At 52.8% G+C, this 26,641-nt stretch overlaps 1 protein-coding gene across 1 annotated transcript in view; it reads left to right on the forward strand.

Moving 5' to 3' along the window:
• Positions 1 to 9,090, forward strand: part of LOC121279963 (septin-7-like) — a 192,844-nt gene extending 183,754 nt beyond the window's left edge. Inside the window, exon 13 of the mRNA XM_041191581.1 lies at positions 8,138 to 9,090. Coding sequence (XP_041047515.1) covers positions 8,138 to 8,177 — 40 coding nt within the window. The 3' untranslated portion in view covers positions 8,178 to 9,090. The remainder of the gene's footprint in view (positions 1 to 8,137) is intronic.
• The last annotated feature ends 17,551 nt before the right edge of the window (positions 9,091 to 26,641 follow it).

Here is a 26,641-nt window from a genome sequence, read left to right on the forward strand (position 1 = left end):
CCGGGCTTGCGTTCGCCCTCACCCGCCCGGCTCGCGTTCTCCCTCCCCCCCCGGCTCGCGTTCTCCCTCCCCCCCGGGCTCGCGTTCGCCCTCCCCCCCGGGCTCGCGTTCGCCCTCCCCCCCGGGCTCGCGTTCGCCCTCCCCCTCCGGCTCGCGTTCGCCCTCCCCCCCCAGCTCGCGTTCACCTTCCCCCCCCGGCTTGCGTTCGCCCTCACCCGCTCGCTTTCGCCTTCCTCCCCATATTTGCTTTTGCCCCCATCCCTCGCCCCCCCCGCTCACGTTTGCTCTCCCCCCCCCCCGCCTCGCGTTCGCCCTCCCCCCCCCCCCGGCTCGCGTTCGCCTCCCCCCCGCCTCACGTTTGCCCTCCCCACCCGTCCCCTCGTTCTCGTTCACCCTCCCCCCATGTCCCCTCGTTGGTGTTCACCCTCCCCCCCATGTCCCCTCGTTCGCGTTCACCCTCCCCCCATGTCCCCTCGTTCACGTTCACCCTCCCCCATGTCCCCTCGTTCTCGTTCACCCTCCCCCCATGTCCCCTCGTTTGTGTTCACCCTCCCCCCCATGTCCCCTCGTTCGCGTTCACCCTCCCCCCATGTCCCCTCGTTCGCGTTCACCCTCCCCCATGTCCCCTCGTTCACGTTCACCCTCCCCCATGTCCCCTCGTTCGCATTCACCCTCCCCCATGTCCCCTCGTTCGCGTTCACCCTCCCCCATGTCCCCTCGTTCGCGTTCACCCTCCTCCATCTCCCCCTCTCACGTTCACCCTCCCCCCATCTCCCTCTCTCACGTTCACCGTCCTCCCCACTCGCGTTCACCCTCCCCCTTCCTCCTCCTGCTCGCGTTCATCCTCCCCCTCCACCCCCTGCTCGCGTTCGCCCTCCCCCCTCCTCCCAGCTCATGTTCACCCTCCCTCTGCCCGCTCGCGTTCACCCTCCCCCTGCACGCTTTCGCCCTCTCCTCCCTGCTCGCGTTCGCCCTCTCCCGCCCTCCCCCCGGCTCGCGTTCTCCCTCCCCCCCTTGCTTTCGCCTTCCTCCCCACATTCGCTTTCGCATTCACCCTCCCTGCTCGCGATCGCCCTCTCCCCCGGATCGCGTTTGCCCTCCCACCCCCCACTCCTCCCCGCTCGCGTTCGCCCTCCCACCCCCCACTCCACCCCGCTCGCATTCGCCCTCTCCCCTCATCCCCGGGCTAATTCGCCCTCCCCCCCGCTTGCTTTCGCCTTCCCCCCCACATTCGCTTTCGCCCATCTTCCCGCTCGCGTTCGCCCTCCCCCCCGGCTTGCTTCGCCCTCCCCCCCGGCTCGTGTTCAACCTCCCCCCGGCTTGCGTTCGCCCTCTCCCCCCCCCCGGCTCGCGTTTGCCCCCCCACCCCCCCCCCCCCCCCCGGCTCGCTTTCGCCCTCCCCCTCCCCCGGCTCGCGTTCGCCCCTCCTCCTCTCTGCTCGTGTTCACCCTCCCCCCATCTCGCCCTGTCGCGTTCGCCCACCCCCTTCATGCCCTGGCTCGCTTTCGCCCTCCCTCCTTCTCGTCCTGGCTCGCGTTCACCCCTCCCTTCTTGCCCTGGCTCGTGTTCACCTCCCCTTCCTCCCCCGCTTGCGTTCACCCTCCCCCCGTGTCCCCTCGTTCTCGTTCACCCTCCCCCCATGTCCCCTCGTTCACGTTCACCCTCCCCCATGTCCCCTCGTTCTCGTTCACCCTCCCCCCATGTCCCCTCGTTTGTGTTCACCCTCCCCCCCATGTCCCCTCGTTCGCGTTCACCCTCCCCCCATGTCCCCTCGTTCGCGTTCACCCTCCCCCATGTCCCCTCGTTCACGTTCACCCTCCCCTCGTTCGCATTCACCCTCCCCCATGTCCCCTCGTTCGCGTTCACCCTCCCCCATGTCCCCTCGTTCGCGTTCACCCTCCTCCATCTCCCCCTCTCACGTTCACCCTCCCCCCATCTCCCTCTCTCACGTTCACCGTCCTCCCCACTCGCGTTCACCCTCCCCCTTCCTCCTCCTGCTCGCGTTCATCCTCCCCCTCCACCCCCTGCTCGCGTTCGCCCTCCCCCCTCCTCCCAGCTCATGTTCACCCTCCCTCTGCCCGCTCGCGTTCACCCTCCCCCTGCACGCTTTCGCCCTCTCCTCCCTGCTCGCGTTCGCCCTCTCCCGCCCTCCCCCCGGCTCGCGTTCTCCCTCCCCCCCTTGCTTTCGCCTTCCTCCCCACATTCGCTTTCGCATTCCCCCTCCCTGCTCGCGATCGCCCTCTCCCCCGGATCGCGTTTGCCCTCCCACCCCCCACTCCTCCCCGCTCGCGTTCGCCCTCCCACCCCCCACTCCACCCCGCTCGCATTCGCCCTCTCCCCTCATCCCCGGGCTAATTCGCCCTGCCCCCCGCTTGCTTTCGCCTTCCCCCCCACATTCGCTTTCGCCCATCTTCCCGCTCGCGTTCGCCCTCCCCCCCGGCTTGCTTCGCCCTCCCCCCCGGCTCGTGTTCAACCTCCCCCCGGCTTGCGTTCGCCCTCTCCCCCCCCCCGGCTCGCGTTTGCCCTCCCACCCCCCCCCCCCCCCCCCGGCTCGCTTTCGCCCTCCCCCTCCCCCGGCTCGCGTTCGCCCTCCCTCCTCCTCTCTGCTCGTGTTCACCCTCCCCCCATCTCGCCCTGTCGCGTTCGCCCACCCCCTTCATGCCCTGGCTCGCTTTCGCCCTCCCTCCTTCTCGTCCTGGCTCGCGTTCACCCCTCCCTTCTTGTCCTGGCTCGTGTTCACCTCCCCTTCCTCCCCCGCTTGCGTTCACCCTCCCCCCGTGTCCCCTCGTTCTCGTTCACCCTCCCCCCATGTCCCCTCGTTCTCGTTCACCCTCCCCCCATGTCCCCTCGTTCACGTTCACCCTCCTCCATCTCCCCCTCTCACGTTCACCCTCCTCCCCACTCGCGTTCACCCTCCCCCTTCCTCCCCACGTGCGTTCATCCTCCCCCTCCACCCTATGCTCGCGTTCGCCCTCCCCCCTCCTCCCCACTCGCATTCATCCTCCCCCTCCACCCCCTGCACGCATTCACCCTCCCCCTCCCCCCCTTCGCTCGCGTTCGCCCTCCCCCCCCCCCCCCCCCCGGCTCGCGTTTGCCCTACCCCCTCCTCCCCACTCACGTTCGCCCTCTCCCCTCATCCCCGGACTATTTCGCCCTCCACCCGCTTGCTTTCGCCTTCCTCCCCACATTCGCTTTCGCAATTCCCCCTCCCCGCTCGCGTTCGCCCTCCCCCCGGATCACGTTCGCCCTCCCCGCTCGCGTTCACCCTCCCTCCGCTTGCTTTCGCCTTCCCCCCCACATTCACATTCGCCCATCTTCCCCGCTCGCGTTCGCCCTCCCCCCGGCTCGCGTTCGCCCTCCCCCCGGCTCGCGTTCGCCCTCCCCCCGGCTCGCGTTTGCCCTCCCCCCGGCTCGCGTTTGCCCTCCCCCCGGCTCACGTTTGCCCTCCCCCCCCCGGCTCGCCTTCGCCCTCCCCCCGCTCGCCTTCGCCCTCCCCCCGGCTCGCGTTCACCCTCCCCCCCGGCTAGCGTTCGCCTTTTCCCCCGGCTCGCGTTCGCCCTCCCCCCGGCTCGCGTTCGCCCTCCCTCCGCTCAAGTTTGCCCTCCCCCTGCTCACGATCACCCTCTCTCAATTTGTGTTTTCCCTCCACCCTCTCGCTCGCGTTCGCCCTCCACCCTCCTTCCCGCCCATGTTCACCCTCCCACCTTCTCCCTGGTAACGTTCGCCCTCCCCCAGCACGCGTTCCCCCTCCTTCCGCTCTCGTTCCCCCTCCTTCCGCTCTCGTTCGCCCTCCCCCCGCTTGCGTTCGCCCTCCCCCCGCTTGCGTTCGCCCTCCCCCCGCTTGCGTTCGCCCTCCCCCCGCTTGCGTTCGCCCTCCCCCCGCTTGCGTTCGCCTTCCCCCCGCTTGCGTTCGCCCTCCCCCCGCTTGCGTTCCCCCACCCCCCGCTCGCGTTCGCCCTCCTCTCGCGTTTGCCCTCTCCCTGCTCACGATCGGCCTCCCTCCGTTTGTGTTTGCCCTCCACCCTCTCGCTCGCGTTTGCCTTCTACCCTCCTTCCCGCCCATGTTCACCCTCCCACTTTCTCCCTGGTCAAGTTCGCCCTCCCTCCCCCCCGGCTCGCATTCGCCCTCCCCCCCGGCTCGCATTCGCCCTCCCCCCCGGCTCACGTTCGCCCTCCCCCTCCCACCTTGCTTTCGCCTTCCCCCCCAAAATTTGCTTTCGCCCTCACCCCTCCCCCCACACTTGCATTCCCCTCCCTCCGCTCTCGTCCGCCGTCCCCCCTGCACGCATTCGCCCTCCCCAGTTGCTCGCGGTCGCCCTCCCCCCCGCTCACGTTCTCCCTCCCCCCCCACTCGTGTTCACCCTCCCACTGCTCACGATCGACCTCCCTCCATTTGTGTTGGCCCTCCCTCCATTTGTATTGGCCCTCCCCCAGGCTCGCGTTCGCCCTCCCCCAGGCTCGCGTTCGCCCTCCCCCAGGCTCGCGTTCGCCCTCCCCCAGGCTCGCGTTCGCCCTCCCCCAGGCTCGCGTTCGCCCTCCCCCAGGCTCGCGTTCGCCCTCCCCCAGGCTCGCGTTCGCCCTCCCCCAGGCTCGCGTTCGCCCTCCCCAGGCTCGCGTTCGCCCTCCTCCAGGCTCGCGTTCGCCCTCCTCCCGGCTCGCGTTCGCCCTCCTCCCGGCTCGCGTTCGCCCTCCTCCCGGCTCGCGTTCGCCCTCCTCCCGGCTCGCGTTCGCCCTCCCCCCGGCTCGCGTTCGCCCTCCCCCCCGGCTCGCGTTCGCCCTCCCCCCGGCTCGCGTTCGCCCTCCCCCCCCCGGCTCGCCTTCGCCCTCCCCCCGCTCGCCTTCGCCCTCCCCCCGGCTCGCGTTCACCCTCCCCCCGGCTAGCGTTCGCCTTTTCCCCCGGCTCGCGTTCGCCCTCCCCCCGGCTCGCGTTCGCCCTCCCTCCGCTCAAGTTTGCCCTCCCCCTGCTCACGATCACCCTCTCTCAATTTGTGTTTTCCCTCCACCCTCTCGCTCGCGTTCGCCCTCCACCCTCCTTCCCGCCCATGTTCACCCTCCCACCTTCTCCCTGGTAACGTTCGCCCTCCCCCAGCACGCGTTCCCCCTCCTTCCGCTCTCGTTCGCCCTCCCCCCGCTTGCGTTCGCCCTCCCCCCGCTTGCATTCGCCCTCCCCCCGCTTGCGTTCGCCTTCCCCCCGCTTGCGTTCGCCCTCCCCCCGCTTGCGTTCCCCCACCCCCCGCTCGCGTTCGCCCTCCTCTCGCGTTTGCCCTCTCCCTGCTCACGATCGGCCTCCCTCCGTTTGTGTTTGCCCTCCACCCTCTCGCTCGCGTTTGCCTTCTACCCTCCTTCCCGCCCATGTTCACCCTCCCACTTTCTCCCTGGTCAAGTTCGCCCTCCCTCCCCCCCGGCTCGCATTCGCCCTCCCCCCCGGCTCGCATTCGCCCTCCCCCCCGTCTCACGTTCGCCCTCCCCCTCCCACCTTGCTTTCGCCTTTCCCCCCCAAAATTTGCTTTCGCCCTCACCCCTCCCCCCACACTTGCATTCCCCTCCCTCCGCTCTCGTCCGCCGTCCCCCCTGCACGCATTCGCCCTCCCCAGTTGCTCGCGGTCGCCCTCCCCCCCGCTCACGTTCTCCCTCCCCCCCCACTCGTGTTCACCCTCCCACTGCTCACGATCGACCTCCCTCCATTTGTGTTGGCCCTCCCTCCATTTGTATTGGCCCTCCCCCCGCTCGCGTTCGCCATCCCCCAGGCTCGCATTCGCCCTCCCCCAGGCTCGCGTTCGCCCTCCCCCAGGCTCGCGTTCGCCCTCCCCCAGGCTCGCGTTCGCCCTCCCCCAGGCTCGCGTTCGCCCTCCCCCAGGCTCGCGTTCGCCCTCCCCCAGGCTCGCGTTCGCCCTCCCCCAGGCTCGCGTTCGCCCTCCCCCAGGCTCGCGTTCGCCCTCCCCCAGGCTCGCGTTCGCCCTCCCCCAGGCTCGCGTTCGCCCTCCCCCAGGCTCGCGTTCGCCCTCCCCCAGGCTCGCGTTCGCCCTCCCCCAGGCTCGCGTTCGCCCTCCCCCAGGCTCGCGTTCGCCCTCCCCCAGGCTCGCGTTCGCCCTCCCCCAGGCTCGCGTTCGCCCTCCCCCAGGCTCGCGTTCGCCCTCCTCCCGGCTCGCGTTCGCCCTCCTCCCGGCTCGCGTTCGCCCTCCTCCCGGCTCGCGTTCGCCCTCCTCCCGGCTCGCGTTCGCCCTCCTCCCGGCTCGCGTTCGCCCTCCTCCCGGCTCGCGTTCGCCCTCCCCCCGTCTCGCGTTCGCCCTCCCCCCGTCACGCGTTCGCCCTCCCCCCGTCACGCGTTCGCCCTCCCCCCGTCACGCGTTCGCCCTCCCCCCGTCACGCGTTCGCCCTCCCCCCGTCACGCGTTCGCCCTCCCCCCGTCACGCGTTCGCCCTCCCCCCGTCACGCGTTCGCCCTCCCCCCGGCTCGCGTTCGCCCTCCGCCCGCTCGCGTTCGCCCTCCGCCCGCTCGCGTTCGCCCTCTGCCCCCGCTCGCGTTCGCCCTCTGCCCCGCCACCTTCTCGCTCATGTTCACTCTCCTCCCTGCTCACGTTTGCCCTACCCCCCACTTGCATTCACCCCCTCCCCCCCACTTGCCCTCCCCCTCCCCCCTTGCTCGTGTTCGCCCCTCGCCCCGCTCGAGGTCACCCTCGCCCCCACTCGCATTCGCCCTCTTTTCCTTGCTCGCGTTTGCTCACCCCCTCCTTCCCGGTCGTGTTCACCTTCCCCCCTCCTCCCTGCTCAGGTTCGCCCTACCCCCCCACTTGCATTCACCCCCTCCCCCCACACTCTCCCTCACCCCCCGCTCGTCCTCCCCCTCCCCCCTTGCTTGCGTTTGCCCTCCACCCGTTCATTTTTGCCCCCGCTCGCATTCGCCCACTCCCCCCCGCCTGTGATCGCACTCCCCCCCGCTCGCGTTCACCCTACCCCTCTTCGCTCGCGTTTGCCCTCCCTCCGCTCGTGTTCGCCTTACCCCCCGCTCGCATCATCCTCCCCCCTGCTCCCCGCACGCTTCCGCCCTTCTCCCAGCTCGTGTTCGCCCTGTTCCCCGCTCGCGTCTGCCCTCCCCCAGCTCGTGTTCGCCCTCCCCCCCTCCTCCCCGTTCGTGTTCGCTCACTTCCCTCGCTCGTGTTCTCCCTCCCCCCCTTCCCGCTCATGTTCACCCTCCCCCCTCCTCCCTGCTCACGTTCGCCCTCACCCCCCCACTTGCGTTCACCCCCTCCCTTCCCGCTCGCCCTCCCCTTCCCTTCCCGCTCGCCCTCCCCCTCCCTTCCCGCTCGCCCTCCCCCTCCCTTCCCGCTCGCCCCCCCCTCCCTTCCCGCTCGCCCTCCCACTCCCTTCCCGCTCGCCCTCCCCCTCCCTTCCCGCTCGCCCTCCCCCTCCCTTCCCGCTCGCCCTCCCCCTCCCTTCCCGCTCCCCCTCCCCCTCCCTTCCCGCTCGCCCTCCCCCTCCCTTCCCGCTCGCCCTCCCCCTCCCTTCCCGCTCGCCCTCCCCCTCCCTTCCCGCTCGACCTCCCCCTCCCTTCCCGCTCGCCCTCCCCCTCCCTTTCGGCTCGCTTTCGCCCTCCCTTCCCGCTCGCGTTCGCCCACTCCCCCGCCCGTGATCGCACTCCCCTCCGCTTGTTTTTGCCCTTCTCCCCCCACCTCACTCGCGTTCATCCTCCCCCTCCTCCCTGCTCGCGGTCACCCTCCCACCCGCTCACGACGCCCACCCCCCTTCCCCGTGATCGCACTCCCCTCTGCTCGTGTTTGCCCCCTCGCTCGTGTTCACCCTCCCCCTCCCCCACTCACGTTTACCCTCCCCCTCCTCCCCGCCTGCGTTCACCCTCCCCTCGCTCACGTTCACCACCCCACTCACGTCGCCCTTGCTTGCCCCACCACTCACCCTTCTGCCCCCTCACACTTCCTGCCCCCCTGACCCCCCACGGTCCCCTCACCCTCCCCCTCTCTGCTTGCCCTCTGCCCCGCTCGCCCTCGCCCAGCTTGCCCCAGCCCTCATTCCACTCGCCCTCGTCCTCCCCCAGTTGTGATTGAGCATCTGTCCCTCGCCAGAGTGCCATGGCACCAGTGGATGAGTGAATCAAACTGAGAGCTTTCTCTTCAATTCCCCAGAACGATGGAAAAAAACAAGAAGAAAGGGAAGATTTTCTGAGGATGTTTATTATTGTACGAAAGTTTCTGGCTGACATCATTGTCCATCCTGCAGCTTCTGGACGTCAATAAAAGCCGCTCATCACACATTTACTGAACTGCGTTTGTACCACAGCACTGCTGATCAAACGATAAATCTACATAGGATCCAGGCATTGAGCTCCTTCTCAATGAGCCTCTTATTGCAGCATTTTAGACTCGTAGTAACCATGAGTCACACAGGGTAAGGGAAGCTTCCTTATGGCTGCCAACACTGCAATGCTCTTTCCCTTGACCTCCCTCTGATTAAAGGGTAAACCATCAACTTCCCAATCCCTGTCTGCTTGGTGTGCTTAGAAACATATCCTTGCATGCTTCCCACTCGTAAGACAAGTCTCAATTCATCCAGACTAAATCCCCGGGCAACTCCAGCCATTTCTTTTCTCTAAATAGCATTTGGCCAAGTCCTGATCTTGTTGGAGTTTGAATTATTCCTGTCTTCGGGGGATGTCTTCTGTGAGGGCCTGGACTCTGCAAGTTTTCATCAGTCCTGATGAGGATTTGGACAGCCTGCAGTGCATGGTTAGATCACTGAGTTATTACTGAGGGAGTGGGGAGCCCATCCAGCCACCGTGCTCATACTGATCATTCCACAGAACAAAGCTGATCCATTCCTGTTTGTAAGTGTTTAGTGAGTAGGTTACACAATAGGTTCGAGATTTGTGCACTCCCAGTCAAGTGACGGAGAATTCCTATCTCCTAATAATTTTCTATTTATGTATGTAGTTCACCTCTTGTTTACCAGTGACATTGCAACAGTTTAGAAGTTTTGCATGATTCTTGTTCTCCAACTGCTGCTCGGACCTCCTGCTGTTCTATTGTTTGCTTTTATATAAAATTAAACTGCGGCCAATGATGTGGTTTATCTCTCACAAGCTATTAGTATCAGTGTTACTCTTTTGTGCTGAAGGTACAGACCAGCTCCTAAACTCTGAGTCAGGCAGTAGTAAAGATTTGCTGTATTTTTGTTTTGTGTTCTCCAGTTTATTCTACAAGGGGAAAGTCCAAAGCGACGGCTTATCAGTCCTGACACTCTCTCTGTCCCTGAGTTTTAAAGATCCCTTCTCCACCGCTCCCTCACCCTCCCTGCTTCCACCCCATTCTCCCTCCCATCGTCACCTCTCCCCCTCCATACTCCATCTGCCTGCCCCCTACCCTTCTGTCTGTCTCTCTCTCCCTCTCTCTCCGCGCTCCCCCCCCCCCCCCCCCCCGCCACCTACCACCGGCCAGGAGTGATGGTGCACTCAGGGAGACAGACTGGCCCTCCTGGCTCTTTTGAGGGCAGATATGTACCACTCTCTCCCCAACCCACCAAATCCCAACATGTCAGTAGCCAGGGCCTGGAATTGTTTGAAAGAGCGACTGAAACATTGAATCGGACTCTCATCCTTTGTTTATTGTAAGTTCAAAAAATAAGTTTCAAAAAATAAGCTTCACTTATTATTTTATAATTATTACTGCCATCTCTTCTGTATGTAAAACAAAGATTAAACTCTCTAGTATCGAACACTCATCTCTCAGTGCAACCTCAGGTCAGTGATGTGTCTCTGTTAAATTGTTACACAGTAAGACATTCCTAACGCTGTGCGCGCACACGCGAATGCACGCATGGACACAAACAAACACCAGTGAGGCCATGGAGAGATTTGAATACAAGGATGGAAATTTTAAAATGAAGGCGTTCTTTAACCAGGAGCCTTTATAGGTCAATGAGCATGAACGGCCTTCAGTACATGTTAGAATGCGTCAACAGATTGTGGATGATATGGGGTTTACAGAGGGTTGAATGTGGGTGGTAAGTATGAGTGTGTTGGAATGTTCAAGTACACAGGTGACATTGGAATGGATGAGAGCTCAGCAGCGAATGAACTGAGGCAGGGATGGAAATAGATAGTCTTAGTGATGTGGTTATCTTGAGATCAAATATGACACCGAGGTTGCAGACCGTTGCCAGGTGTCAGCATGGCACAAAAGGAAGCCATTCAGCCTGTCAGTCCCATTTTTCCCTTCCATCCCCGAAGACCTGCAAGTTTATTTCCTTCGTATGCCCATTGCCACCATATTCATAGGCAGCGAGTTCCAGCTCATCAACATTTCATTGCATAAAAAAAGGTTTGTCTTTGTGTCCCACCTGCATCTCGGTCAAACCTTTAAATCTGTGTGCCCCTTCACCCAGTCCTTGTACCATCAGCTAATAGGAACAGTTTTTCTTTGTCTACCTTATCTAAACCTGCCATCGTCTCGTATACTTCTATCATATCTCCCCTCAATCTCCTTTGCCCCAAGGAGAACAACCCCAGCTTCTCCAACCTAACCTTGTAACTAAAATGTCCCATCTCTGGAACCATTCTGGTAAATCTCCTCTGCACCTTCTCAAAGACCCTCACATCCTTCCTAAAGTGCAGTGACCAGAACTGGACACAATACTTTAGTTGGGGCCTAACCAGAGTTTTACAAAGGTTCAGCATAACTTCCCTGATTTTAAACTCAATGCCACTATTTATAAATATCATATATTTATCCTATTTGTTTTATTAACTACACAGCCACCTTCAAAGACCTATCCACATGAGCCCCCAGGTCCTTCTGTTCCTACACACTCTTTAGGACTGTGCCATTGAGTGTATTGCCTTTCCCTATCCCTTCTGCCAACATGCATCACCTCACACTTCTCTGTATTCCATCTGCCACTTGCCTATCCGATCTTCTAGCCCTGTTGTAGTCCGTGGTTAAGGAGTGGAGTTTCTGTGGATAGAAGACAAAGACTTTAACCAGTACTTAATTGGAGGAAATTTCTGCTCATCCAGGATTGAATGTCAAATGAGCAGTCTGATCATTTAGCAACGGTGGAGGAGTCAAGAGATGGTGGTGAGGCGGGTGTCATCAGCAAACGTGGAAACTGACATTTTTCAGATGATGCCATTGAGGGAAAGCAGATAGTTGGGATTTGGGAGAGGACCAAGAACAGATCCATGTGGGACACAAGAGGTAACAATGTGGGAGTGGACAGAGAAGCCATTGATAGCGATTCTCTGACTACGGTTAGATATGAACGGAGCCAGGTAAGAGCAGTCCCACCCAGCTGGACGACAGTGGAGAGGGATTGGAGGAGGATGGTGTGGTCACTGTGTCAAAGGCTGCAGACAGGTCGAGAAGGACCATGGAAAGTTTCTTTCTCACAGTCACACAGGATGTCATTTGTGACTTTGATAAGAGCTGTTTCAGTTTGTAACAGAGGGAGAAACCTGATTGGTCAGATTCAAACATGGAGGTCCGGGAAAGATGGCAACGAATTAGGGAAACAACAGCACATTCAAGGTCTTTGAAGAGGAAAGGGAGGTTGGAGATGGGACAGTAGTTTGCAAGGACAGAAGGGTCAAAGGCTGTTTTTTGAGAGGGTTGAGGTGCAACACCTGAAGGGAGAGAGCAATATCAGCTAAAATGGAAGCCAGGAGGAAAGTTAGGTGCTCAGCTGTTTAGCGTGAATATGGTCGAGGCAGGAGCTGGGTCTTATGGACAGGATGTGCTTGGACAGGGCATAAGGAGAGATAGGAGAGAAACTGGAGACATATGAATTTAAGGCCAGAGTAGTAGGAAAACCTTAAGAGGAAGTTTGGTGCAGTGGGATAGTGGAAGGGAGGGAAGTGGCAGAGATCGGAGGCCTCGGTCTTAATAATAAAGAAGCTTTTGAGCTCCTCGACTATGTTGAAGGTGAGGGTGAAGGAAAGAGCAGGTTTAAGAAGATAGCTTGCCGTGGAGAAAAGGTGGGGCTTAACTTTGCAGGATTATCCTGAAATTCTGAGCAGTTTTCACAAACTAGTGCTAAATGTCCAATCAGAGCTGGTGGTTGATGGCTAAACTAGTTATTAGCCATATCCTTTCAAGAACTAAGGGAAAGTTGTTGACAGAAGGACAGTGGGTGGACAGTAATGCAATGAAGTAATCAGAGATGGCCTTATCTGTGATTGATACAATGGAAGTAGCAAGACCATGTGAGATGGCAAGGTCAAGCGAATGGGCATGAATATGGGTCAGGGAGTTTATACAGAGGGAGATATTAAGTGAGGATAAGAGGGCAGTGAGCTCGGAGGAGAGAAAACATTGAGTTGAGATGGAGGGTGAAATCACCCAGGGTGAGAAGTGCAGAGGTGGAGGGAGGAAAGCAGTGAATTTCCCCATCTATTCTCTATCAATTAATGAGCAATATACTACAAAGATTTAGCAGAACGAAAGCCGTGGTCCAGTACATTGACTGATATTACCTCATACAGACAACATCGAAGAGCATTATACCTTGCTCAGAGAACATCTGACAATTTCATGGGTGAGCAGGGATAAGAATCAATCCAGAGGAGGCTGAGTTAGCACAATCTCAAGGACAGGAACTCGGACTGATTTTAGAACATATTGTGTATAATGTTACTGAGCACAACATTATGAGTAAAGTTTAGAATCCCAATCTCAGAGATGCCTTCTCCACATATCATGCCCATGATAGGTTCTCCTTTGGAAAAGGACAATACGGAAAATGGAGTGCAGCTAAGCTGAGTGAAGACTTGGAGTTTGGGGAGTGTTAATTTTGATCTTAAATTTTGCTCTTAAAATCTGATCTGGTCTGTAATTTGCAGTACCTGGAAAACACTATTTAATCAGGCTAAGTTCTTTCTTTCTTACAGTTTAGACAGGGTAAACTCACTCTTAGCTGTAGGAGCTGAGTAGTTAATTAGCTAACTGATTGAATCTGGTTACTGTAGCCCCAGCTCAGTTTATTATAAATTCGGGCTTCTTTAGTGCAGCCTTGGCAAACAGAGTGAAGATTTGGTGAGAAGGAGTTGTTTGTTTCCTCTTTCTATATTGCTCACCCCCCAGGAATTGGTTCTTGCTCTACTACAGGGAAAGGAGCTAGCTGTTTGGTGACTATCTGGTGAGTGGTTAAGTTCTATTCTATTCCTAAGGTTGAAAATTGTACACAAATTGGTGGTAAAGTTAATAAAGTATATCAGAAAACAACATAAGTAAGTGATTAATATAATCAATTATTTAAAACACATTAAGGATGGCAGGACAGGTGATGTATCAAGACTGCAGCATGTGGGAGCTCCTGGATAGCATTGTGATCCAGGGCAAACACATCTGCAGTAAATGTTTACAGCTCGAGGAACTTCGGCTCAGAGTCATTGAGCTGGAAGCTGAGCTACAGATTCTGTGACACACCAGGGTGGGGGAAAGTTACCTGGATGCTTTATACCAGGAAGCAGTCACACCACTTAGGGTCTTCTGATGCGGTCAGTGGTCAGGGACTGGAGGGTGTGACTGCGAGTGAGGCAGTTAAGGGGACCCAGAGGGCAGGAGTGTGAGCCTCTGCAATTGTCCTATAGGTTTGAGGTTCTCTCAGCTTGTTTGGATGAGAGCAGGTGGATGAGCAAACTGACCATGGTACAGGAAGCCATCCAAGTGGGGGGAGCAAAAAGGAATGTTGTGATCGTAGGGGACAGTATAGTGAGGGGTATTGACACTGTTCTCTGTAGCAAAGAGCGAGAGTTCATATGGCTTTGTTGCCTGCCTGGTGTTAGTGTTCGGGACATCTACTCAGGCCTGGAGAGGAACTTGCAGTGGGAGGGGAGGATCCAGTGGTTGTAGTCCCTATAGGTACCAATGACATAAGCAGGATGAGCAAAGAGGCTCTACATAGTCAGTATGACGAGCTAGGCACCAAATTAAGAAGCAGAGCCTCAAAGGTAATAAGTTCTGGGCTACTACCTGTGCTATGTGCAAATTGGCATAGCCAAATAAGATTAGAGAAATGAATGTGTGGCTCCAAGACCTATGTGGGAGAAGTGGGTTCCAGTTTGTGGGGCACTGGCATCAGCATTGGGGAAAGGCATAGAGAGAAAGTTAGTAATATCGGAAATGTCTAACACACTGTGACAGGAAGGGACAAAGAGTACAATTCTAAGAGTAAATCAACCGATAAGGCTAGACACTACAAAAATAATAAAAGGACAAAACTAAAGGCTCTGTATCTAAAAACATGTAGCATTCAAACCAAAACAATTGAACTGATGTCGCAAATAGAAATAAATAAGTATGATCTGATAGCCATTACAGAGACTTAGCTGCAGGATGACATAGATTGGGACCTGAATATTGAAGGGTACGTGACATTTAGGAAGGACAGGAAGTTAGGAAAAGATGGAGGGGTGGCTCTGTTAATTAATGGTGGTATTAGCACATTAAAGAGGGATGACCCAAGTTCAGGAGACCAGGATGTAGAAGCAGTTTGGGTTGAGATGAGGAATAATAAAGGCAAGAAGTCACTTTTAGAAGTAGTGTACAGACCCCCTAATTGTAACTACACGGTAGTACAAAGTATAAAAGAAGCAATAATGGGAGCTTGTCAGAAAGGTACAGCAATAATCATAGGCGTTTTAACCTACAGAGTGACTGGAAAAATCAGATGGGCAAAGGTCACGTAGATGAGTTCATAGACTGTTTTCAGGATAGTTTCTTAGAACAACACATTCTGGAGCCAACCAGAGAGCAGACTATACTAGACCTGGTATTGAGCAACGAGATAGGATTAATTGATAACCTCCCAGGTAGCAGCAATCATAGTATGATTGAATTTTACATTCATATTTTGAGGGAGAAACGAGTGAGTCCACGACTAGTATTTTAAACATAAATAAGGGCAATTATGATGGCATGAAAGCAGAGCTAGCTAAGGTGAACTGGCAAATGAGGTTAAGGGATATGTCAGTAGAGGCGCAGTGACAGACATTTAAAGGGATAATTCAGAATTCACAGAAAATATACATTCAAATGAGAAAGAAAAATTCCAAATGTAGAGCTCACCATCTGTGGTTAACTGAAAAAGTTAAAGACTGTATCAAACTTAAAGAAAAAGCATATAATTGCGCAAAGGCAGGTGGCAGGTCAGAAGATTGGAAAGAATATAAAGAACAGCAAAGACTGACAAAGATTAATAAGGAAGGAAAAATTAGAGTATGAGAGAAAGCTAGCTAGTAATATAAAGACAGATAGAGTTTCTACTGATATTTAAATAAGAAAAGAGTTAACAAAGTGAGCATTGGTCCTGTAGAAAGTGTGCCTGGGGAATTGATAATGGAAAGTAGGGAGATGGAGGATAAATTAAACAGGTATTTTGCTTCGGTCTTCACTATAGAGGACACAAGTAACATCCCAGAAATATCTGTAAATCAGGAAATGGAAGAGAGTGAGGAACTTGGTGTAAATTATAATCACCAGGGAAGTGGCATTAAGCAAATTGTTTGGGCTGCAGACTGACAAATCCCCAGATCCAGATGAACTTCACCCTAAGGTCTTGAAAGAAGTGGCTAGAGAGATAGTTGATGCATTGATTTTAATTTTGCAAAATTCCCTACATCCGGGGAAGGTTCCATTGGATTGTAAAATAGCAAATGTAGCTCCTTTATTCAAAAAGGGGGGGAAACAGAAAGCCGGAAACTATAGGCCAGTTAGCCTAACATCTGTCATAGGGAAAATGTTAGAAGTGATTATTAAAGATGTTATTGCAGGGCACTTAGAAAAATTCAAGGCCATCAGGCAGAGTCAACATAGTTTTGTAAAAGGAAATTATGTTTAACCAATTTATTGGATTCTTTGAAGGAGTAACAGATGCTGTGTATAAAAGGGAATCCGGTGCATGTACTGTACTTAGATTTCCAGAAGGCATTTCATAAAGTGCCACATGAAAGGTTATTGCAGAGAATAAAGCTCATGGTGGAGGGGGTAACATATTGGCATGGATAGTAGATTGACTAGCTAACCAGAAACAGAGGTGGCATAAATGGGTCATTTTCTGGTTGGCAGGGCAGTGATGTGCAACAGGGATCAGTGCTGGGGCCTCAACATTTTACAATTTATTTAAATAACTTGGATGAAGGAACCAAAGGAATGGTTGCTAAATTTGCTGACGACACAAAGGTAGGTAGGAAAGTAAATTGTAAAGAGGATGTAACGAGGCTACGAAGTGACACAGTTGGTTAAGTGAGTGGGCAAAGATCTGGTAAAAGGAGTATAATGTGGGCAAATGTGAAATCGTTCATTATGACAGGAAGAATAAAAAAGAAGCTTATCTAAATGATGAGAGATTACAGAGCTCAGATTCAGAGGGATCTGGGTGTCCTATTTGCAGGAATCACAAAAGGCTAGTATGCAGGTAGAGCAGGTAATTAGGAAAGCTAATAGAATGTTATAATTTATTGTGAGGGGAATTAATTACAAATATAGGAAGGTTATGCTTTAGTTGTACAGGGCATTGTTGAGACCATATCTGGATTATTGTGCACAGTATTGGTCTCCTTATTTAAAGAAAGATGTGAATGTGTTAGAAGCAGTTCAGAGAAGGTTTGCTAGACTAATAACAGAAATGGGTGGGTTGTCTTACGAGGAAAGGCTGGGCAGGTTAGGCTTGTATCCATTGGAATTTAGAAGTGTAAGAGGCAATTTAATTGAATCCTTTTAGATCCTGAGGGGTATTGACAGGGTGGATGTGGAGAGGATGTTTCCTCTTGTGGGAGAATCTAGAACTAAGGGTCACTGTTTTAAATGAGCGACCTCTTATTTTTAGACAGGGAGGAGAATTTGTTTTTCTCAGAGGGTTGTGAGTCTTTGGAACTCTCTTCCTCGAAAGGCAGTGGAAGTAGAGTCTTTGAATATTTTTAAGGTAGAGCTGGATAGATTCTTGATTAACAAGGGGATGAAAAGTTATCGGGGGTAGGCAGGAATGTGGGGTTGAGGTTACAGTCAGATCAGCCTTGATCTTATTGAATGACAGAGAAGGTTCGAGGGGTCAAGTGGCCTATTCCTGCTCCTAATTTGTATGTTTGTATATGCGAGTGAGGCCACCCCTGAGAACAGGCAGTGGAATTAAAGATTCTGGGCAACTATCGACCCTTCTTCATGGAGTTTGGGGGTTCAGCCGGGGTTGGGAGGGGCATGTGGTTGGATATCTCCTGATCCTGAGAGCTATGGTAAGTTACTGTCTACTGCCTCCTGAGTATTGGCATTGGTGGAGTAGACAGATGCTGCTTGCGAGTGACGTTTGTAGCCAGTGTGTTGGAGACATTGAAAAGACTGCTCTTGCAGCCTTGTAGTTATTGTTATCACGGAGCTGAGGGATGGTCAGTTTCTGTGCCGGTGGATTTTCAGATTGCTGGAGAGGAATGCGGAAGTCTGTTTTGACTGTGCTGCTGGCTGGAAAGCCAGACGAGTCTGACCTAAGCATGCCTGAGGCCCTGTCCTGGCTCCCAGAGAGGCAGCATTTATAAATAGATTGAGGGAAGGAGAAGCCTCTTCTCTCTCACACACACACAGTTGAGGCTGTGTAACCCACTCCCAGGGTCAGTGGTTGGGACAGAAACTATCAACATTGGCGATTAGTTTGGCTGAAGGAGGGGGTGGGTAAATATGACCCGTGTGGAGGGTAGATAGTTGCACAGACTGGATGGGTCAGTTTTATATATCTCATGGAGCGTGAAGAGCTTTGGGACATGCTGTAAATCTGGAAGTTTCTCTAGAAATGTGAGTTCTTTATAAATCAGTGATGGTGGTGTTGAATTTCGGGCTCTGAGAACAGAGTTTGGACCCTGGTGGGGGAAGTGTGTGGCAGGAGAAGAAGCTTCTAGCTTCAGCAGGACGACCTTCTGTTTGAGGGAAGCAAAAGTCCATTGGAGCAGCTGGAGATTGTCCTGGGCAAGCAAACATTGGATCGATACAGCTGACAGCATCTCCCTGAAAACAGGACACACCATGTCTGCTGAGTCAACAGATTCCAGACAGCAGCAAGGCCGCCATTGTCCTGTCCTGGTTTGAGAGACTGGTGTGAGCCAGCAGCTCAGGCCCTTGTCTAGGGAATCCCTTTGGGCAGCACACACATGTTCTGTCTGAACCACAAGCTATGAACTGATTGACCTGGCCTGTGATACTCCCACAGTCGAATGGTGGATGAGAATCACTGCCTCAGCTTTAGACAGGAAGAATGGTCACTGGGTGAAAAGCATTAGAGGGCAGCTAGGAACCAGATGCCAAAAAAATGAGGGCCCATGACCAAGGCGAGAGAATGAAGTACAGGTTGCACATCCCTTACTGCTTCATACTGCAGCTCCCCTGCAACTTGTTATGCGCATCAGCAACAGGGATTCAAATTTCTTCCATTGGGAGAGATTTTTGCAGTTTGGTCTTTCTGTATCTGAGCAAAATCTGCTTCACTGGGTGGTCTTAATTAATCTGACTACAGATTAGAGCATGTCATGTGATCTCGGCAGCTATTGGCTTTGCAGAATATCAGCAAGCTTCTGTCAGTAACGCTGAGCTGTCTCACTAACAGGGGACTAGGAGGCAGTAAAGACAAAGAAATATGTCCAAAACAAAATGGAACTGTTCAAATTGGACTGAGATATAGAACTGACACTGACAGGGAGTAGAGCTGAAGGAGCAGCTTCAAGGTGGCTGGACAATAGTTCATCTCCACAAACTATATGATAGTGTCCCATCAAACACTCCAAGGACAGGTACAGCACGGTGTTAGATACAGAGTAAAGCTCCCTCTACACTGTCCCCATCAAACACTCCCAGGACAGGTACAGCACGGGGTTAGATACAGAATAAAGTTCCCTCTACACTGTCCCCATCAAACAATCCTAGGACAGGTAAGCACCGGGTTAGATACAGAGTAATGGTCCGTCTACACTGTCCCCATCAAACGCTCCCAGGACAGGTACAGCACGGGGTTAGATACTGAGTAAATCTCCCTGTACACTCCCCATCAAACACTCCCAGGGCAGGTACAGCACAGGGTTAGATACAGAGTATGTGCTACAGTGTGATACACTGTCTCATTATAATACCTTTCCTGCTTATAACCAGTATTCTTTGCTGTTTGTCTTTTTCAATAAATTATCTAATCCCTTCAGAATAAGTGCGGTTTTCCTGTATCTGTTAGCTATCAGAACCTCCTGCCAGTCAATGGAACGTCAGTCGGACAGACAAAAGGACAAAGAAGTGTTGAAGGTGCTGATATTATCTAAGGAATGTGCTAATTAAGGGTAGAAAGCAGGATAAACAAGTTACAGATAGCCCTAGTGGGGGTGGGGTGGGCTGAAGGGAAGGGATCGAAATAGGCTAAAAGGTAGAGGTAAAACAACGGATGGAAATACATTTAAAAATAATGGAAATAGGTGGGAAAAGAAAAATCTATATAAATTATTGGAAAAGGGTGGGGGGGTTTCAGAAAGGGGGTGGGGATGGAGGAGAGAGTTCATGATCTAACATTGTCGATAAAATTGTCAGTGGAACATGTTCCCAATCTATAAATACTTGTTCCCACAATTTGGAAGCAGAATGTCAACGGATTTTAACATTGCTACTGCAATTCGTCAATCCAGATCGTTCTGTGACTTTTTGGAGCATTCACCTCCACACCAGTGTGAGAAACTTCTCTCCCTGAACCTCTCAACTCCCCTCAATCCTTGTGGCCATATTCCTCATAAACCCAAGAGCCAAGTAGCCCTGCCTTCAGTCTCTTGCATGGATCTTTACCAGAGCTTTTTGAAAATCCAAGCAGCGCACATCCACTGCATTTCTATCCCCTTTTCCAGGGGAATTCCCCTGCGGACTGAGACAGCAGCTTTAAGGCATGCACTTGGATGGAGTATCCGAGTGTCATAATGCCCTGCATACAGTATTTGAACTCCAATCCATCAGACATAGAAAGCAGAATGATTTTATTTGAAAGTAGCTGTTTATTTGGGGTTGTAAAATGTTAGTATAAGTATACTGAAAGATTAACATGAACATTTAATAATCATTTTTAATTGGAAACTAGTTGTATTCTTTGGAGAAAAGTTTTAGTCAGGCCCCTGATGTTAATGGGTAAACAATGTGGCAGAGCTGTGATAGGCTCTCTTTGCCCCTGTTGTCTTGACTATTAGTCTTCCAAAGTTGCCAAAGTGCTGACAGTGGGGTAGGGAAGTTCCTTCAAAAATTGTTAACCCAGAAGGAAAAAACAGTAAAAACTGGGAAATAAGAGTACTGGTCTGACCTGTTTTTTTTCCTTCTGGGAACTTTAATCTAAGGCTTTGAATAATCTGGGTGATTCCATGGGTCAGGGAGACTAGTTCTAGCGACTGAGTCAGTGTACTTCCATTACTGAAAGATTAACTCGTCCGTAATGCTATTCCTCGTATTTGTGTTGGGAGTGTTGATGAAGACCTGAAAACAGAACTGTTCATCCAGGAAGAGTAGTCTAAAGTTTATTCCTTCTCACTTCTTCCAGAACAACAACTTGTATTTCTATTACAGCTTTAACACGGTAAAGCATCCAAAGACATTTCAAAGGAACATTTTCAAACCTGACATGGAGACAGAGAAGGTGAGATTGGAGCAGATAAGTGTTTGGCTTTCGCAGCAGTTGGATTGGGGGGTGGAGTCAAGTGATATTACGGAGGAGGAACAGGCGGAGAGGTGGGGAGAGGATTAATGCAATCGGGAGTTCGGTAGTAAAGGAGAGGGATGGACTCAGTAGCTTGGGAATGGAGCTTATAGTGGGGACTGAAGACAATGGCTTCAATTTCCCAATGTTTAGTTGGAGGCAATTTCTGCTCATCCAGTATTGGATATCGAGGAAGCAGTCTGATCATTTAACAACAGTGGAGGAGTTGAGAGAAGTGGTGCTGAGGTAGAACTTACATGCAGAAACTGATGTGTCAGATGCTGTCACCAAGGGGAAACGAGTAGATGAAAAATAAGAAGGGGTCAAGTATAGATCGTTGGGGACACCAGAAGCAACAGCGTGGGAGCAGGAACTGACCTCGAGTTTCAATTACTTGTGGAGAAACCCTGTTTAAAAGGAGCATGCAGCATCGTTTCAGCTTTGTGATCAGATACAATGTTGCTTTGGAGTGACTGAGCTGACTGGGATCCTTTGGGCTAATTTCAATCCCTTCCCTCCTTTTGATAATCCAACAGAGGCACTCAGGAGGTTTACACAGTGTCCGTACGCGAATGTGTTAGTTGGCTGTAATGGTGCATGGATCAAATGTAAATCAACCAGTCCCATGTCAGTGAGACAGGCAGTGTGTGATGTCCAACAGAGTAGCAATTATCATTTCAATAGGCGTTATTGAAAACATGATGGTGTGATGGAAATCTCCACCTGGGCCATCATTGACTTCTTTCACTGATCCTGCAACTTCCTATCCAGCTCCTTCACTCGGTCCTGGACCCATTGATCCTCTGGATTGGCACACAGCAGCTGAACATTTACAGTCTCAAATCTGTGAAATTGAAAGATCAGATGTTTGTGGTGGGTCGCAGTAGATCCAAAGGAAGATTATAATATAAATAGAGTGGATTTATGCAGCAGCCGATCTCACAGTCTCACACAGAGAAACACCTTCAGAGAGCAGTGAGTGTTCTTGAACAATATTTACATAACAGCAGTTTGAGAACAGTAAGATGTGCTGGGAACTCTCACGTAGCTCACAAGACGAGATTGTGGCAGTGCTCTTTTGATGTAACGGTGACAGCACAGAGAGCCAACAGGAACATTGGGAGCTGAAATATAGAGATGGTAAATGAATGATTATTAATGGCTGCTCCTCACAAACTGTCACACCCTTTCAACACAGTTCAAACACTCTAGTTTAAACACAATCTGTGTACAGATGAGGTTGTAGATGAAAGAAACTAACCAATCTTCACAGGTTCAACATTAAACATATCAAACAAACACAGAACAGCAATCTGAAAACAAAGAGATAAAAACAAAAAACTGCGGATGCTGGAAATCCAAAACAAAAACAGAATTACCTGGAAAAACTCAGCAGGTCTGGCAGCATCGGCGGAGAAGAAAAGAGTTGACGTTTCAAGTCCTCATGACCCTTCGACAGAACTAGGTGAATCCCAGGAAGGGGTGAAATATAAGCTGGTTTAAGGTGGTGGGGGTAGTGGGGGTGGGTGGGTTGGGTGGGGGGAGAAAAGTGGAGGGGGCTGGTGTGGTTGTAGGCAAAAGCAGTGATAGAAGCAGATCATCAAAAGATGTCATCAAGCACCAGGAGAGAAATGGAAAGCAATGAAGGTGAACAAGGCAAAAGATAGATACGGAAATGTTGTCGCAGAGACGAACAGAACTTCTTCAAGGAGGTAGGCATTTCTTGAAGAGCACAACCACACCACCCCCCTCCACTTCTCTCCCCCCACCCACCCCCACCACCTTAAACCAGCTTATATTTCACCCCTTCCTGGGATTCACCTAGTTCTGTCGAAGGGTCATGAGGACTCGAAACATCAACTCTTTTCTTCTCCGCCGATGCTGCCAGACCTGCTGAGTTTTTCCAGGTAATTCTGTTTTTGTTTTGGATTTCCAGCATCCACAGTTTTTTGCTTTTATCTCTGTGTTTAATTGACTGCCACTGCTCTTCAAGAAATGCCTACCTCCTTGAAGAAGTTCTGTTCGTCTCTGCGACAAGATTTCTGTATCTCTCTTTTGCCTTGTTCACCTTCATTGCTTTCCATTTCTCTCCTGGTGCTTGATGACATCTTTTGATGATCTGCTTCTATCACTGCTTTTGTCTACAACCACACCACCCCCCCTCCACTTCTCTCCCCACACCCAACCCACCCACCCCCACCACCTTAAACCAGCTTATATTTCACCCCTTCCCGGGATTCACCTAGTTCTGTCGAAGGGTTATGAGGACTTGAAACGTCAATCTTTTCTTTTCTGCCGATGCTGCCAGACCTGCTGAGTTTTTCCAGGTAATTCTGTTTTTGAATCTGAAAACAAAGGTTGTTGAACTAATAGCCAAGGTAGTCAAATGGAACTCTGAGGGAAACTGAAATTGGGACCTGTGCCCAGTTCTGGTCAGACTTACCTTGAGCTCTCAGCTATAGTCAGACAGAATTTTGATAGGGACAGGAGAGGCTGTCTAGCCCCTCAAGTCAGTTTAATGAGATTGTCTGATCTGTATTTAACTCTGTACACCTACCATCGCCACATATCTTTAAAGTTTTTGTTAACCAATGATATTATCATTCTTGATTTTAAAGTTTGCAATTGATCTAGCATCAATTGCCATTTGTAAAAGAGAGTTCTCAATGCCTACCACCCTGTGTATATCCAAGTGTTTCCTACTTTCACTCCCGGCAGACTCTGCTGCACCCCCCCCCCCTCCCCCCACCCCCAAACAAGCCCTAGACTCTCCAATCAACAGAAGTAGTTTCTCTCTTTCTGCCCTATCTGTTCCCCTCAAACTTTGATCACATAGCCCCTTTAACCTTTCAAGTTCCAGGAAAAACAACCCTACTTTGTTTCATCTCTCCTGGTAATTTAACCCTTCGGGTCCTGGTATCATTCTGGTTAACGTACACTGCGCTCCCTCCAAGGCCAATATATCTTTCATAAGGTGTGGTGTCCAGAGCTGCTCCCATTAACTCCAGGTGTGGTCTATCCAGGGCTTCGTACAGCTGGAGCATGACTTCTGCCTCAGCACTCTGCCCTGTTGTGGTCAGAGGCACAATGGAGACACATGAACAGTTCAGGAAACAGCCCCACAGCAGGGTCAGAGATTTTGGGGAAGGCTGAAGACCCTTGGACTTTTCAGCCTGAACAGAGGAGGTGAGAGTTGACATCATGGAGGTTTTGAAATAGCTAGGGGAATGTAAATGTTAAAGCTAGAACAAGACTTCAAGTTAACCTGCTGGGGGGCAGAGCAACCCAGGTTTAAACCAGTGGAAAATAACACTCAGACTAATAGGAGATTTTCCTTTCCACAGAGAATGGATGGAAGTGTGGAATCAGCCCCCAGACACAGTAGTATAGGGAAAAGGCTGGGAATTTTTCAGGAACAATGAGGTTCATGGAGCTTTTTGAATGGCTGTCTCCATGACTACTGAGTGACCCGTTAGTCTCAGTTACACCAATTGGCACAAACTAAAGGAGCAGACTGAATCTTGATAGGGACAGGAGAGACAAAGGAGGGAACAAATGGATGAATGAATAACTGACACAAGAACAGAAGAAATAAGAACAGGAGTAGACCACAAGGCACATCGAGCCTGCTCCGCCATTCGATATTATGGCTGATCTTGGGCTTCAACTCCACTTTCCCGCCCACTCCTATGTCCCTTCATTTCCTGGGAGGGCAAAAGTCTGTCCGCCCCAGCTTTAAATATATTCAATGATGGAGCATCCACAACCCTCAGGGTAGCCCCTTATCCTGACACTGTGCCCTCATGTTTTTGATTTCCTGACCAGGGGAAACATTCAGCATCTCCCCTATCAAGCTCCTTCAGAATCTTGTATGTTTCAATGAGGTCACCTTTCGTCCTTCTAAACTCCAGAGAATATAAACCCAATTTACACAGCCTCTCATCATAGGACAGTCCCCTCAACCCCTCATCCCAGGGTCCAATCTAGTGAACCTTATCTGTACTGCCTCCAATGCAAGTATATCCTTCCTTAAATATGGACTCAAAACTGCACACAGTATTCCAGGTGTAGTCTCACCAAAAACCTGTACAACTGGAGCAAGACTTCATTATTCCTGTACTCCAATCCCCTTGCAATAAAGGCCAACATGATATTTGCCTTCCTAATCACTTGCTACATCTGCATGCTAACTTTGTGTTCCTGGTACAAGCACACCCAAGTCTCTGAACATCAATATTTACCGGCTGAGAATGATAGAAGCAGAATGAAAGAGAGATGAGTTAAGGGAATGAAAGAGGAAATGATGAAGTGACCTCCTGAGGCTTGCTGGGAGCGGATGCTGATGGCGAGACCGACAACCAGGATGATGAGAAGCAGTTTCATCGCGGGTGAGTTTGAGAGCAGAGCTCGGCTGTCCACACCTGACTGACTCGCACCTTTCTGCTGCTTCATTTATACAGGAAACTCAGCTCAAACTGCTCACATCATCAGAACTATTTCTGGGCTTTTCGTCAATGCCAATTTCCACCCCCCCAAAACCATGGGGGCGGTTTTGTGGAGACAGATTTTGAGATGATATCAGGGGTTGGAACCAGTCAAACTTGTAACTATCAGTAACAAAGAGATTCAAAGCAAAGGATAATTATAGAGGTGTTGATGTGGGAAGGTGGGAGTAAAGGGAGAGACCAGTGAATTTGAAAAGGTGTGGAAAGTCAAGAGCAAAAGTGAAATGGAAGTTTCAGAGTGGACATTAACAAAGAAATAGCAAGAGTTTATAGGGGAATTGTAACTCCCTCAGCTCTTTAGAGTATTCAGAGATGTGATCAACCAAGATTAATTACTTCTCTAATTAAGTTCCTTAACATGAAAAAATAACAAGTTTTACAATCAGAAATCCCATCAACAGTCAATATTACAACATGAAACTCAGAATAGACAATCTTCCAGCTTCCAGAGACTGAGATCATTCTCCATTGATTTCGTGTGCGATCTTCTTGTCCTCGGACTCTGCTTGGTCTCCTCTCCATCTTCGTTCGGTCTCCGTTCGGCCTCCGCTCAGCCTCCGCTCGGCCTCCGTTCGGTCTCCGGCCTCCATTCCATCTCCTCTCCGCATCCGCTCCACCTCTTTTCCACCTCCGCTAAGTCTCTGCCCCGTTTCTGCTCTGTCTCCGCTCGGCCTTCGCTCCGTCTCCGCTCGGCCTTCGCTCCGTCTCCGCTCGGCCTTCGCTCCGTCTCCGCTCGGCCTTCGCTCCGTCTCCGCTCGGCCTTCGCTCCGTCTCCGCTCGGCCTTCGCTCCGTCTCCGCTCGGCCTTCGCTCCGTCTCCGCTCGGCATTCGCTCCGTCTCCGCTCGGCCTTCGCTCCGTCTCCGCTCGGCATTCGCTCCGTCTCCGCTCAGCCTTCGCTCCGTCTCCATTCTGTCACTGGCCTCCTCTCCGCCTCCGCTGCACCTCTTCTCTGCCTCCGCTAAGCCTTTGCTCTGTCTCTGCTCTGTCTCCGCTCGGCCTTCGTTCAGTCTCCGCTCGGCCTTCGTTCAGTCTCCGCTCGGCCTTCGTTCAGTCTCCGCTCGGCCTTCGTTCAGTCTCCGCTCGGCCTTCGTTCAGTCTCCGCTCGGCCTTCGTTCCGTCTCCGCTCGGCCTCCGCTCGGCCTTCGCTCTGTCTCCATTCTGTCACTGGCCTCCTCTCTGCCTCCGCTGCACCTCTTCTCTGCCTCCGCTAAGCCTTCGCTCTGTCTCTGCTTTGTCTCCGCTCGGCCTTCGTTCCGTCTCCGCTCGGCCTTCGTTCCGTCTCCGCTCCGCCTCCGCTCCGCCTCCGCTCGGCCTCCGCTCCGCCTCCACTCAGCCTCCGCTCGGCCTTCGCTCAGCCTCCGCTCGGCCTTCGCTCCGCCTCCACTCGGCCTTCGCTCCGTCTCCATTTAGTTTCCGCTCTGTCTGCTCTCCGCCTTTGCTCCATC

This window comes from Carcharodon carcharias, chromosome 7, assembly GCF_017639515.1.
Source record: "Carcharodon carcharias isolate sCarCar2 chromosome 7, sCarCar2.pri, whole genome shotgun sequence".
NCBI classification, from domain to species: Eukaryota; Metazoa; Chordata; class Chondrichthyes; order Lamniformes; family Lamnidae; genus Carcharodon; species Carcharodon carcharias.